At 39.6% G+C, this 13,086-nt stretch overlaps 1 protein-coding gene across 2 annotated transcripts in view; it reads left to right on the top strand.

Annotated features, from left to right (window-relative positions):
• RASGRF2 (Ras protein specific guanine nucleotide releasing factor 2) overlaps positions 1-12,668 on the top strand; it is a 236,307-nt gene extending 223,639 nt beyond the window's left edge. For both annotated transcript variants that reach the window (XM_077759868.1, XM_077759867.1), the window contains exons 24-27: positions 3,294-3,373; positions 4,727-4,844; positions 5,438-5,506; positions 8,209-12,668. In XM_077759868.1, the coding sequence (XP_077615994.1) occupies positions 3,294-3,373; positions 4,727-4,844; positions 5,438-5,506; positions 8,209-8,301 (360 nt within the window). In that variant the 3' untranslated portion in view covers positions 8,302-12,668. The remainder of the gene's footprint in view (positions 1-3,293; positions 3,374-4,726; positions 4,845-5,437; positions 5,507-8,208) is intronic.
• The last annotated feature ends 418 nt before the right edge of the window (positions 12,669-13,086 follow it).

The following is a 13,086-nucleotide window of genomic DNA, read 5'->3' as shown; positions in this document are numbered from 1 at the left end:
CCACTTTATACTTCTATCAGACAAGTATGAGTGAACCAGTTTCTCCAAATTCTTGCCCGCATTTAGTGTTACACAATTTTTTATTTTAGCCATTTTGATATCTCATTATTGTTTTAATTTGCATTTTCCTAATGGCTAATGTTGTTAAACATCTTTTCATATGCTAGTTTACCATCTGTTTATTCTCTTCAATGAAATGTCTGCAGCTCATTTTTTAATTGGATTTTTTTCTCACCTTTGAGATCTGAGAGTTCTTTCTCTATTCCTCCTACTTTATTTTGCTGTTTCAAAATTATTTTAGCCACTCTAGGTGCTATGACTTTCCATATAAGTTTTAGTTAAAAAAATTATGTCTAAGAAAACTGTATTGAGCTATTTTTTAAATGTTTATTTATTTTGAGAGAGAGTGAGTGCAAGTATGGTTGGGGCAGAGACAGAGGGAGGGAAAGAATCCCAAGCAGGCTCCACCCTGTCCCCACAGAGCCCAACACAGGGCGTCAGCTCACAAACCATGAGGTCATGATCTGAGCCAAAATCAAGAGTCAGACCCTTAATCAACTGAGCTACCCAGTGCCCCTTTACTGAGATTTTTTTACTGGAATTTCATTGAACAAATGTTGAGTCTTATTACTATGTTGAATCTTCCAGTCCACAAACACAGTATGTTTCTCCATTTCTTCAGGCTTTCCTAAATCAGTATTTTGAAACTTTCAGCATGTAAGTCTTGTATATTTTTTGTGAGATTTATGCCTAAATATTTCATTTTCTCTGGGGAAATTTTAAATGTTACTGTGGTTTTATTTTTGGTCTCCACACGTTCATTGTTAGTATATGCAAATGTGATTGATTATTTTATGTTGATCTTGTATCTGCAACCTTGCTAAACTCACTAGTTAGTTTTAGGAGGTTTTTTGTAGATGCATTTGGATTTTCTACATAGACAATTGTCACTTGTAAATAGGAACTATTTTATTTATTTCCCTCCAATTCATATGCCTTTTATTTCCTTTTCTTGCCTTATTGCTCTGGCTAAACCTCCCATACTATGTTGAATCAAGGTAGTGAGAAAGGACATACTTTCCTCGTTCTTAGTCTTGTGGGGAAAGCATTCAGTCTTCTACCAGTATGAATAATGCTAGCTGTAGGTGTTTTGTAAATGCTTTTTGTAAAATTGAGGAAACTATCCTCTCTTTCTGGTTTATTTGAGAGATTTTATGATGATGGGTATTGGAATACTATTTTTAAAATGGGCTTCAGACCGCTATATCAGAATCTAAAAGCTGGACACTGACGCCCTTGTTATGGCTAGCTTTTACCTCCCCCTAAGGAAATGTTGGCCTCAGCCATTGGACATTAGACACAAAGATCATATTATCCTGTCACACACATTGTCACATTTCATCAGGGTCAGTAAGTTACTCCTCTGCCTTCCCATTTATTCTCCTTCCCCTATTTCTTTTTCATCTGAAGTTGGTACCAAGGGATTCTTAAATCTTCTTTAAGAAAACATTAGGCCTTTGATCCAGCAATGGCCCTACTAGGTATTTACCCAAAGGATACAAAAATACTGATTTGAAGGGATATACACACTCCGATGTTTATAGCAGCATTAACTACAATAGCCAAATTATGAAAAGAGCCCAAATGTCTATTGACTGATGAATGGATAAAGAAGAGGGGGTATATGTATATATAATAGAATATTAGCCATAAAAATAACGAAATATTGCCATTTGCAAGACATGAGTGCAAAATAAAAGTCCGTCAGAGAAAGACAAATACATCATTTCACTCACATGTGGAATATGGTGGGGAAGAGGGGCAAACCAGAAAACAGACTTAACTACAGAGAACAAACTGAGATGGTTAGTAGAGAGGAGGTTGGGGGAGGGGGATGGATTAAATGGATAATGAGTACTAAGGAGAGCACTTGTTGAGTACTGGGTGTTGTATGTAAGTGATGAACCACTGAATTCTACAGCTGAAACTGATATTATACTTTATGTTAACTAATTGGAATTTAAATAAAAACTTGAGGGGGGAAAAAGGAAACATTAGGCCTTCCATATAGTTGACTTAAGTAATATTCATGTGTTTGACAGGATACAGCCTCAGGGATAATGGACTAAGGAATAGGGGTGATAAGATAATATTGAAATTATTTTTTTCAAATTTGAATATACTATCTGTAGAGACATTAAATAGAGTATAGCATTTCCATCACACGTATGTGTCATTCAAAGGGGCTTTAGCATGGGTGGTGGACTATCATCCAGGGCCCAGGACCTCAGCCTAGTCACAACAGGTAGTGCCTGGTTGCAGATGCTCTCGTCATACCATCTGCTCTGTAGCTGTGTCTTGTTCAGATCTGAGTCCTGTCTGGGTGACATCCAGAAGGCCTGGTAGAATGTGCACTTTGAAGCCCACCGAATCTGGTCTGTGGCTATAGGACAGACTATACTTCTATAGCTTCTTGCACCCCAAGGCCAGCTCTGGGCCAGGTGGGAAGCCTGCAAGCCCATCCTATCCCACAACCCTCACCCCCTGCCCAGGCCTTGCTGGCTATCCTCTTTGAGTGTCCTCAGTAAGCAGGATGGGGAAGGCAGCCCTCTGAGTCGTTCTGAGAGCTCTCCTGAAGAGTGTAGCTCCTCACCAGACTGAGACAGAGTAGTGTGAGGAGTCGCAGCCTGGGCATTCCCTCCCCCCTTGCCTGGGCCTGGGTGTTACCAGGGGTGGGTCATCACCCACAAGGGCCACCCTACTATTCCCCCATGTCCATGGAAGAAACTCCAGATCAATGTCAACAACACTTACTTCTTGGTAAACATCAGTTATACTTCTCTAACAAGTTGATGATGATAGTCACAAAACAAGGGGTTTATGGTAGAAGATAGCCATGCAGCCCAGTCTGTATTTTGATGATTTGGAAATTAACATGCAAAAAGATTCACCGTGAAAACCACCTGACATGAGACCTCTCCTTTAAGGCTCCCTAATTCAACATGTGCTTTGTAGGTTCTTTAAATCCCTAAGTATCTTGTGCCATTACAATTTTTTCTACACATTTTCCTCTTTTTGGCTAAATGAGCAGTGTAGTCACTTTCTCTTCTCCACACATTTTTTTAACATCAGATTACATCATAGCAGCCCCATGTCTGTACTTTGATAGTCATAGCACATCACAACAGTCTGACAAAGGTATCAGCCCGTGCCACTATCTCTCGGCAACTTACCCATCGTGTCAAACCATAGGAGAATTTTCATGACATACTAATTTATTGGTTTCTTTCTAGACAAAAGCTCTAATGGACAAACTTCAGAAGACTGTTTCATCTGAAGGAAGATTTAAAAATCTCAGAGAAACCCTTAAAAAGTATGTTTACTTTAATTATTAAGTTATTCATAATTTTAAAATATATTTAAATAATGTTTACAGTATACAAATAGTGGCCTGCTTCCTACTTTGCTTTGAAAAGAAAAACAAATGGGAAACAACTTCCATCATCTAGATATTTTCCTAATTTTTATTTTCATTTGAAATACTCTGCATGCAGTGTCTTGTGGATATACTAATGGCACATAGACTAGCCCAAACAAGAAAACATCACCAGCTTTTACTATAAAATCAAACCATCTTTTACTGTAAAACATTTCTTGATTTGATATTTGTTAATGTAAGCACAACACATGATTTCTTGTGACTTTTCAAAAATATTCTAGTACCTATTAATTATTGCTATGTATTTGTGGCCTTTTATTGCTGGGTCATTCTCTGAGAGGAGAGGGAGAGAGACAAAGAGAGAGAGAGGGAGAGGGAGAGAGAGAGAGAGAGAGAGAGAGAAAGAGAGAGAGAGAGAGAGAGAAAGCGAGCGGCTGTTCTTTTGCAGCTGGTTTTTTCTTATGATCTACTACACATATTTGACTTCCTCTGGAAAACATTAGTCCTGTGATGCCATGAGCAAGTGGAAGACTTATAGGAACAATAACAGCAGCAGTAGAAGAACTACTCCCCGCATCCTTACTCAATGACAGACGCCATGCATAGTGCTCCATGTGTCTTATTTAAGCCTCACAATGAACTAAAGAGATAAGATTTTTGGAGGAGACTGTGATTCATAGAGTTTGGCCCCAGCATCACGCGGCAGGTACTGAGACCCAGTTGTCTCTGGTTCAGAAGTCCATGTCCTCACTCTCGACTCTGAGAAGACCAAGTGCATCCCCCTCAAAAAGCAAAAACAAGGCATCACTGTAGCGTGCAGTCGTGACATAAATTAAGTCTATACCTTCTAAAACATTGAAATACTAACAAAATCAGAATGCACATTTTATAAGTTCTAATCACATTGATTTTTCTACCCGGTTCTTTAAGGTTCCCTGTTTACACTCTAAGGAGATGAGGGCTTAGGGGGTTCCTGTATACTCTGATGCCTCGGAGAAGTATAGTTTCCAAGTACTACCAGCACCTGTTTTATATCTGTCTATAAGACCTCCTGTTGTTTGAGCATGCCATTGTCTCAAACACATTGTAAAGTATGGGCTGTAATTTTCTATTATAGTCTATTGTGAGTTGTATTTGAAACTCTTAATATCAGGAGAGTGCTTCTGAAGATGGGATTAAAAGACTTTATTCTTCAGGATTGAAGCAGCCTAACTGCTTCCTGCTAAATGAGAGGGAAGTGGGTATTTGTGTGAATGAGCTTGAGAACAGTGTTTCTTGGTTTTGCAGCTGTAACCCCCCCGCTGTCCCTTATCTGGGGATGTACCTGACAGACCTCGCATTTATTGAAGAAGGAACACCAAACTTTACTGAGGAAGGGCTTGTCAATTTCTCCAAAATGAGAATGGTAGGTGATAAATTCATAATGGGCCTGTTTCACTGACTTCAATGGCTTATACAGAAGATGGAGGCTGAGTCATGGAGGTTACTGTTTGCATTTTCATTTTGAGGTGGAAGAGGTGGGTGCCCCTGGGTTTAATACCTGATGTGGCTGATTGTTAGCAGGGTTATTGCAGCTTGCATCCTGGGAAAGGCGTGGAGAGTAAAGTTGCAGGGATGACTCTTTAAGATGGAGCAGTGATAGACAGGTGCTGAAAGCTTCCTGCTGGACAACCAGGTTCTGAGCACCAAGTTAGAAGCAAGGAGCTCAGGACAGTAACACCCAGAGCTTACCACTGCTGAACCTGAGGTCACCCCGCGCTATCTGTTCCTCTGATTGTGGATACCACTGCATGATACCATGCAGTATCTTCTTGCTGTTTGCATTTCATGTGGCTCATTGAAGGACAGGAAAGCCCTCAGCATAGAGAATGATAGGGCAAGGCTCCAACATGTCAATGGAGAAAATGCCTGACTGCTTGTGGATAGGGCCTGGAAGAATGTGATGCAATTCAAGGAAATACTTGTGGTTTGCTTTTGTTGTTATTGTTTCTCTATTAGATATCACACATCATCAGAGAGATACGCCAGTTCCAGCAGACTTGCTATCGAATAGACCATCAGCCAAAGGTAATATTGTGTGGTTGTTAAGGGAATTAATAAGTAAACAAGTGGAAATTAATGAATTAGAAACAGTGGTGAAGTTGATCAATAATACCAAAAGCTGACTCACAGGAAAGACCAATAAAATAGACATCTTTGGCAACTCTGATTAAGAGAAAGAAAGAAAAGAAGGAAGGAGGGAAGGAAGTAAGGGGGAAGAGGGAGAGAGATAAAGAAAGCGAGCAGGCAAATGAACACCAATTTATCAAGTTCTATTGATTGTATACACTATATTTCTCATGAATCTGTCTACACCACCACCACTCTGGTCCCAGCTACCAATATGTTACTTGGTCTATTTGCATTCACTCTAGAATGTAAAATCCATTCTACAAATTACAGTCAGATAGAACTCTCTGAAACACAAGGTTAAAACATGTTTTCCCTTGCATAAAATATTTTATAGGTTTTTCACTGCTCTTAGGATATAGAAAGAGAAAGTTTTGATAAGTCCAAGAGGTGTTACATTACATGGCCCCTATTCATCTTTCAAGATTCATCTCACTTAATAGACTCCCTTTCTTTTTCCATCCCAGCCACAGCTGTTGTTTCCTTTCCTTTCCTTTTCCTTTTTCACTTTTAATAGATATTATTTTTTTAGAATCATTTTAGCTTTATAGAAAAATTGAGAAGATAGCACAAAAGATTCCCATATAACTCACAGTTTTTCCTTATTATTTCATAGAACTTGACAAACTTATCCTGAAACCCATAAGGAAGCTTAGGCCAAAAACAAACAAACAAAAAACCCCCAAAAAACAAAGATTTTTTAAAAAAATAAGATGAGTAAGAAAGAGCTTTCCCTACCAGATACAGACACATGTCCTAAAACTATAGTGAATAGAACAGGGCTCTATTGGTGCAGGAATACAAATTCAATGGAGTGGGATACAGTCCAGATAGAGATTTTGTCTGTATGAAAATTTAATATGGAATAAAGGAGGCATTTACAGAAAGTGCTGGAAAGAAATTGACCATTCAAGTAAATGGAATAGGAATTTTGGCTCTCCATCTGCTACCATTCACACACACAAAAATCCACATGAGCTCATTATCTAAATATAAAAAGACATATTAAATTATTTGCATAAAATGTAGGACAAAATATTAATGACCTGTAGATTAGAAACACCTTCTTAAGCATAGAGTGTAAGAGCTGTAAAGGTTGGTTAACCTTACTGCATCAAAATTAAAAACTTTTATGTGACAGAAGGGAATTATTTAAAAAAGGAAAAATAAAACCAGTAGGCTAGGAGATGATATTTTATAACATGTAAAAGAGACAGAATGAAAGTATTCCTATAAGTCTGTAAGAAAAATATAAACAACTCTGTAGAAAGATCGGCAAAGCTATAAAGAGGTAAGGAAACTCACAGAATAAGAAACAAAAATGGCAGTAAATATTTGAAAAATGTTCAGCTTCACTAGTAAGAAGGAAAAGAAATGGAAATTATAATTAGGCATCATTTTCACAAAATTTTAAAATATTAATCATGTCAAAATTAGTTACAGTGTGAGATACCAGGTACTCTCATATACTATAGGTACGGTAGTTTGGGAGGTAATTTTATATCATCATTTAAAATTAAAAATTCATGAACTGAACAACCAGAATTCTTCTACATTGCTGGTGAGAAGAACATGGTTCATCCACTTTAGAAAACTGTCATGTGGATATTTCTTAAAACATTAAATACGCATCCACTTTAGGACCCAGGAATTCCTCTCCTAGGTGTTTATCCAAATGAAAACATGCTCATTGAAAGTCTTGTATAAAATGTCCATAGCATTTCTTAATAATAGCCAAAACTTGGAAATAGTCCAGTGTCCCCAGATAGATGAACAGATAAACAAATGTGTATCTACACAATGCAGCACTGCTCAGCAGTGACAGGACAGACTGACACATGCCACAGCATGGATGGACTTCAAAACATTATGCTGTGTGGAAGGAGCTAGACGCACGAGCGTCCTGTACTGTGATATGCGTGCTAAAACCAATCGACTATTGATTTTACTTATGTAAGTCATATCTCAGTAAAATTAAAGAAATATTTCCATGGAAATACTCCAGGCCCCAGTATTTTTATTTTAGTGTCATTTCCTTTCATTTCATTTTGTCCATCCCAAAGGAACATTCCCGAGTGAGCAGTAGGAAACGTGCTAAGGAGGATTTCACTGTTAAGTTTGTGTAATAGTGGAATATTGACAGCAGCTAACCACCTATCAATAAGAGATCATTGAATAGCCTCTGATAGATCATATCTTAATACTGTACAGCAGTTAAGGCTCTGGGCACTGACATGGGGGGCTCTTGCTGAATTACAGTGAAGAGATGAAAGCAGAATAGGATGTACAGTAGGATACCACTTACGATTATAATCGAAAAAAGAATTTTATTAAGTACATGGAATATCTAAGAAGAACACTCTGGAGAATACAAACTAAATGATAGTAATGGTGCCTGGGGTTAGGAGCTGGAAGGAGACTGGAAATGTTTGATTTTTTAAAAATTTTTTACAATGAGAATATATTTGTGATTTTTAAAAAGTGATATAACATTTTTAAGTGTCTAAGAGAAAATGCTGAAGACTGTCAGATTCCATTCAGAAAATGCACGCATTGGTGTTCTGAAGGAATCAAAATCTAGGATTTCCCTGTTCCTCCAGGTCACTCAGTACCTGCTTGACAAAGCCCTCATCATAGATGAAGATACGCTGTATGAACTGTCACTAAAAATTGAACCTCGGCTCCCTGCTTGAAGATCTGGCCTTGCCCCTGACTCCGTAGAATTCTCATGGAAAGTGGGACGGACAGAACTGAGCCGTGCATGCCATGCCTCCCACGTGCAGCGTGGACCGGGAATAGAGACAAAGCCAGTCTCCTTTGTCCACCGAAGAAGATGGAACCCAACCGGAATTCTGTCTCCAGCCAGGGAAGCCCAGCTGTTTGGGGTCAACGACAGATGCTTCAGACTTGGGTGGGAAGATGAAACGATTGATCCTTAGTAAAGCTGATGGTACATTTTCCATAAGGGAATGTAAGATAGGAGATGCCGGTAGCCAGTTTAATGAAGCAGGTAAGAAGGTGGATTTCAAAGTCGGCCCATGGTCTGTTAGAACTCGGGGACGAAGATCTGTGGAAAAGGCCTGAGCTGCTTGTCTGGCACTTTACCAGCTTGGGTACAACTACCAATCTTCTCCTAGGGTTTAACTGCTTCCGTTATGTTTCCTTTATTATAAGCTTCCGGAAAAGCTGAGGCTTCCTCTGCAGGGATGGGCCGCCACACGAGCAATTTCAGTGTACAGCATGTGCATGGTTTTCAGTGCATTCTAAATATTAACATTGGAGGGATGGCATGTTCTGAAACTGCTTTTTTGGTCTTTAGGCAACAGAAAAGGAAATTCATGGTGAAAGTCAAGTGGACTTTAAAAAACAACTCAGTAGTCTTTGGCCCAGGGGGTTCCTGCGGGCAGGCGGCTGACTTCAGGCAGGGTGGGGCTTCCTCCTGGGGCTGTGGCGCCCTAGAAGCCAGCGCCCTTGGAGAGGCAGGGGCGGAGTTTGCAAAAGCTGCCTGCGCACCTCCCCAAGAACGCTGTGGGATAGGACAGAAGGCCACCAAGCGCTGTGGGGTTTAGGCTGAGTGATCAGATATCCTTGAAAATTATCTCTGCACCTCACTGTGCTTCTTCCCCGCCACCCTCCCCACAGTAATGTGGGGACCTTATTTATTTATTTTATTTTTTTTCTGATTTACACACACCATTTTTAGGCTCACTATGAATACCGGCTGTGTTTTTCAAAATGTTGTTTAATGGGATTTTCCTTTTAAAATCCACACTTCTGTGTGCTGTTGGCAGACAGTTCTTCCCCGGTCATCTTTGTTTGTAAATTTAGGGATATTTATGAGTGAAAGTATTGGAAGTGTATGGGAATGGGACCAACCACTCAACAGCTCGTATATCAGAAAACTAAGTGCAAGGGTTAGGGCTTCTCCCCTGTGCTGGGGAAGTGACCTTACTCTTCCCAGGACTGTTGGTTGTTGAGGAAATGGGGCTAGCTCATGTTTCCCTCCCTCTTCTCTTCTCAGGGAGAGCTCTGCTTTAAAAGAAGAAAGAGAAACAAATACAGAGTTATTGTTACCTGAGCCTATTGCACCTGACATTTTCTTTTAGGGGCATGAAGTATATTGATGCGAACCCTGAAAAAACTGACCTGTCTACCTGTTTTCCTTCCTTCTTTGCACTTTAATTATGTTGTTAGAACTCATGGCTGACTAACAAATTGAACTTGCTGGCTTATAAGGCCCGGTGGAAGCGCTAGCCTTGATAAGGTACCGTAGAGGTGAGAATGTACATTTTTCCTGCATGGTAAAGGCCATCTCTGTACATAACTATATAGTGAAATACCAAGTAAGCAAAAGAAATTATTTATAATATTTGAAGACCATTCCAAAAATATTTTCAATAGCTCATATTAGCCAACACGGTAGCACTAAACCCAAGGAGGGTTATGTATGGATGCTTTACTTTTCTTTTTTTGAAAAGCTGCTTGTCTGTTCTCTTTAGTTTCAAATATAAGAGGTTGATGCACCTTGATGCATGATAAGAAGCATGGGTTGTTTGGATCCTAATAATGCATATCTTGCCATTTATTTCTCAGTGTTCAAAAACTGAGGGTTTGAACTAATATATGTCAAATTGCACCAGTCACCTCAAGGTCTTGCAGAAGAAAAGGAAAATAAAGGTTAACTTGCTGGCTCAGAAATACAGTCTTGGAAGGTGGACTAAAACCAGGAAAAATCAGTGACAGGACCGCACACATAGTAGTTTCAGGCAAAACAACATGCGGAAAGGTCCATGCGGTCTGCTTTGAGGTCCCCAGAGGGGAAGAGGTCATTCTGTGTGCACTTTGCTGGGAAATTTGGACCCTTATTTCTCTGACCCAAATGTTCCCGAGGCACCGCAGCCATTCTTACTAAAGAAGAATGGGAGCTAGAGGAGTTTCCAAAGGCTCCTTTCCTTTTGGAGAGCCAACCGAGGTGGTTTCCTCAACTAGTGACAAAGGTTTCTCGCCGATTTCCAGCAGAATGTTGGAAGCGCCCCCTAGTGGTCAGACATGGGCACTGTCAATTGCGATGGTGAACGTTAGCGTTTTATTGCGTTTTACGTCCCTCCTGGTTCCTGGAGTCTGAAGCCTTTGCTGGAGCTGCAAAAGAGAGAACCCCACCTCCAAGGAGCTCCTTTTGATGACCTGTACCGTTTCTGGACCATCTGGGAAAAGAACGTGCATTTTAAAAAATCTCAATTTGGTCATGTTTCAAATCCCCAAGAGCAGTTTGTAGTGCTTCTTCTGCTTGTTAAAGCACTCGTCCTATTCTGCCTTTCAGGCTTTGTATTTATTGTTGGAGTGTGCACTCCCAGCTGTGTCTGCCTATATTGCAGTGTATGAGACCCATTTCTAAGAGTTGAAGGCAGGTCAGCCTCTCACAACCAAATAGCAAACACTTGTATTGTTACAGAATTAACCTAGAAAATCAGAAGTAAAAGCCAGTTTCATGCTTTCAGATGAATACCCACATTTTGTACTGTCTGTGAAATTATCTTGGGGCTTTTAGGGGATGCCTTTGGTTATTAACTAAGACATCCACTTTTGCTGCAGGGGCAAATCTCTTACTTAAGCTGATGTATTATGTGACAGATTTAGGAATGAAGTAGAACGTTGTCACTTTTCCTTAGTGTTTGTCTGAAGGAATTTAAAGGGAGATTTTAAACTACTGTTGCAATGGTTTTGAGTGGCTCTCACACAAAGCTCCCGTTACTCTTGTTAGATTTCATGCATCTTAAACTACTGCTTAAAAACAAGTGAAACTCATAGATACTGAATAACTTGGAAGAGAAAAATCCAACACATCCCAATTTGGAGTATATGGTGAGGGACCAGCACTCTTACTAAACTTTGGGTTGGCACTGACTAGACCACTTTTAAATTCTTAACTAAAAAGATTAACCATAGAGGGGTTATTCCGTCCCCCCCCCCAAATCAATGCTTATTTTAAAATATTTTGTTTAGCTTTTCTATTCAAAGTTTGATTTTATCCCCCTGAAAAAAATCATTCTCTCTGGTTTAAATATTTTTTAATCCAACCTGTGAAGTTTATCATTTTTACTACTATTGAAATGGGGTATATTGTATATGGGATATATAGTATGTGGAATAAATAATATATTATTTATGACTAAAGAATAGAGCCAGGGTAATGCCCACAGCCAGAAGGAATAGATGAATGAGATTAATTTTCATTTCAATAAGATACCAGATTATAAGTTTAGATATTGACTGATTACAGATGCCACTACATGAATCCTTATAGTAAGACGTGAGTCAATGAAATCTAATCAGAGTGTCATTTTTTCCATGGCTGTGAGTGACTTAAAATTAAGGCAGGGCAGAGCTAAAGTAGAAAACCATTTTGTTGTAGGTATAAACACATGGGTGATTTGTAAAATTATTCATTTTGGCTACCACACAGCATGACACTAACATTAGGGTTGATTGTATTTGACCTCATCTGCTCAAGAAAAAGAATAGTTCTAGTTGATACTGAACCACAGTCTTTTGCAGAACCCATTTTGTTTATCCCTAGAAAGGTAGTAGTGAAAGAGTTGGACGAGGTGCCCTACCCATGAGTCCTAGGCCCAGATCTTCATCTGCAAGCTGGGAAACCTTAGGCCATTGCTGACACCTTCTTGAGCCTCAGTTTCCTCATCTGCAAAATGGAGCTAAGAGTGAATCCTGTGCTGCCTACCTCACAGGGTTGTCATCAGGACAAAATGGGTTAGACTGTAATCTGTAAACTGCTATCCAAATGTGAGGCAACATGATTACCATCCTCATCTCTCTTAGGCAGAGAATTATTTAAATGTATTTCTTTGTTATTTGTGTGCGCCTGATGGACAGACCCATGTGTTACTTTGAGAAGTGTATTGTTTGTGTCCAGTAACTTTGCAAATCTGCTGCCAATTGTGATTCTGACAGAGGGGTTTGTGATGTGTCCTAACACGTGCCAGGTGGGGTGTGGGTTATACCTATATGCAAATTAAATTTCGCCTTTCTTGATTCTCCAAAATCTCATTAGTCTCTTCATTTGATTCTTTTTGCATTTTTCTACCTCGTCTTCTTTGTAGCAATGGGCTTCTTCAGACATTCTTTTACTTCTAAAGCTCAGGAGAAAATAAAGTTTGGAAGAAGCCCATATTGTAGGAATTACAAGATCAGAGAATTTAAGGCAACCTCAGAAAAACTATCAAGGGTCATGGAGCCTTATTGTGTTTCTAGTGCTTGAAGCTTTCCTGTGACACCCCCAGCACATGTTTGACCACCTTTGACCGCTCCCAGGCACAAAGAACTCATTACTTGCCAAACAGCTCTGTTCACTTAATGGCAACGATGCTCATGAACAGACTGAGCGTTCAGGTGGACCCATCCTGGCCATCACTAGCTCCATCTGAGGCTACGTTCCTCACCTCTAAAATAAGATGCATATC

The sequence above is a fragment of the Crocuta crocuta genome, unplaced genomic scaffold (genome assembly GCF_008692635.1).
Source record: "Crocuta crocuta isolate KB4526 unplaced genomic scaffold, BGI_CrCroc_1.0 scaffold162, whole genome shotgun sequence".
NCBI lineage: Eukaryota > Metazoa > Chordata > Mammalia > Carnivora > Hyaenidae > Crocuta > Crocuta crocuta.
The sequence above is the reverse complement of the archived record's forward strand: the minus strand, read 5'-3'. Positions and strand labels throughout refer to the sequence as shown.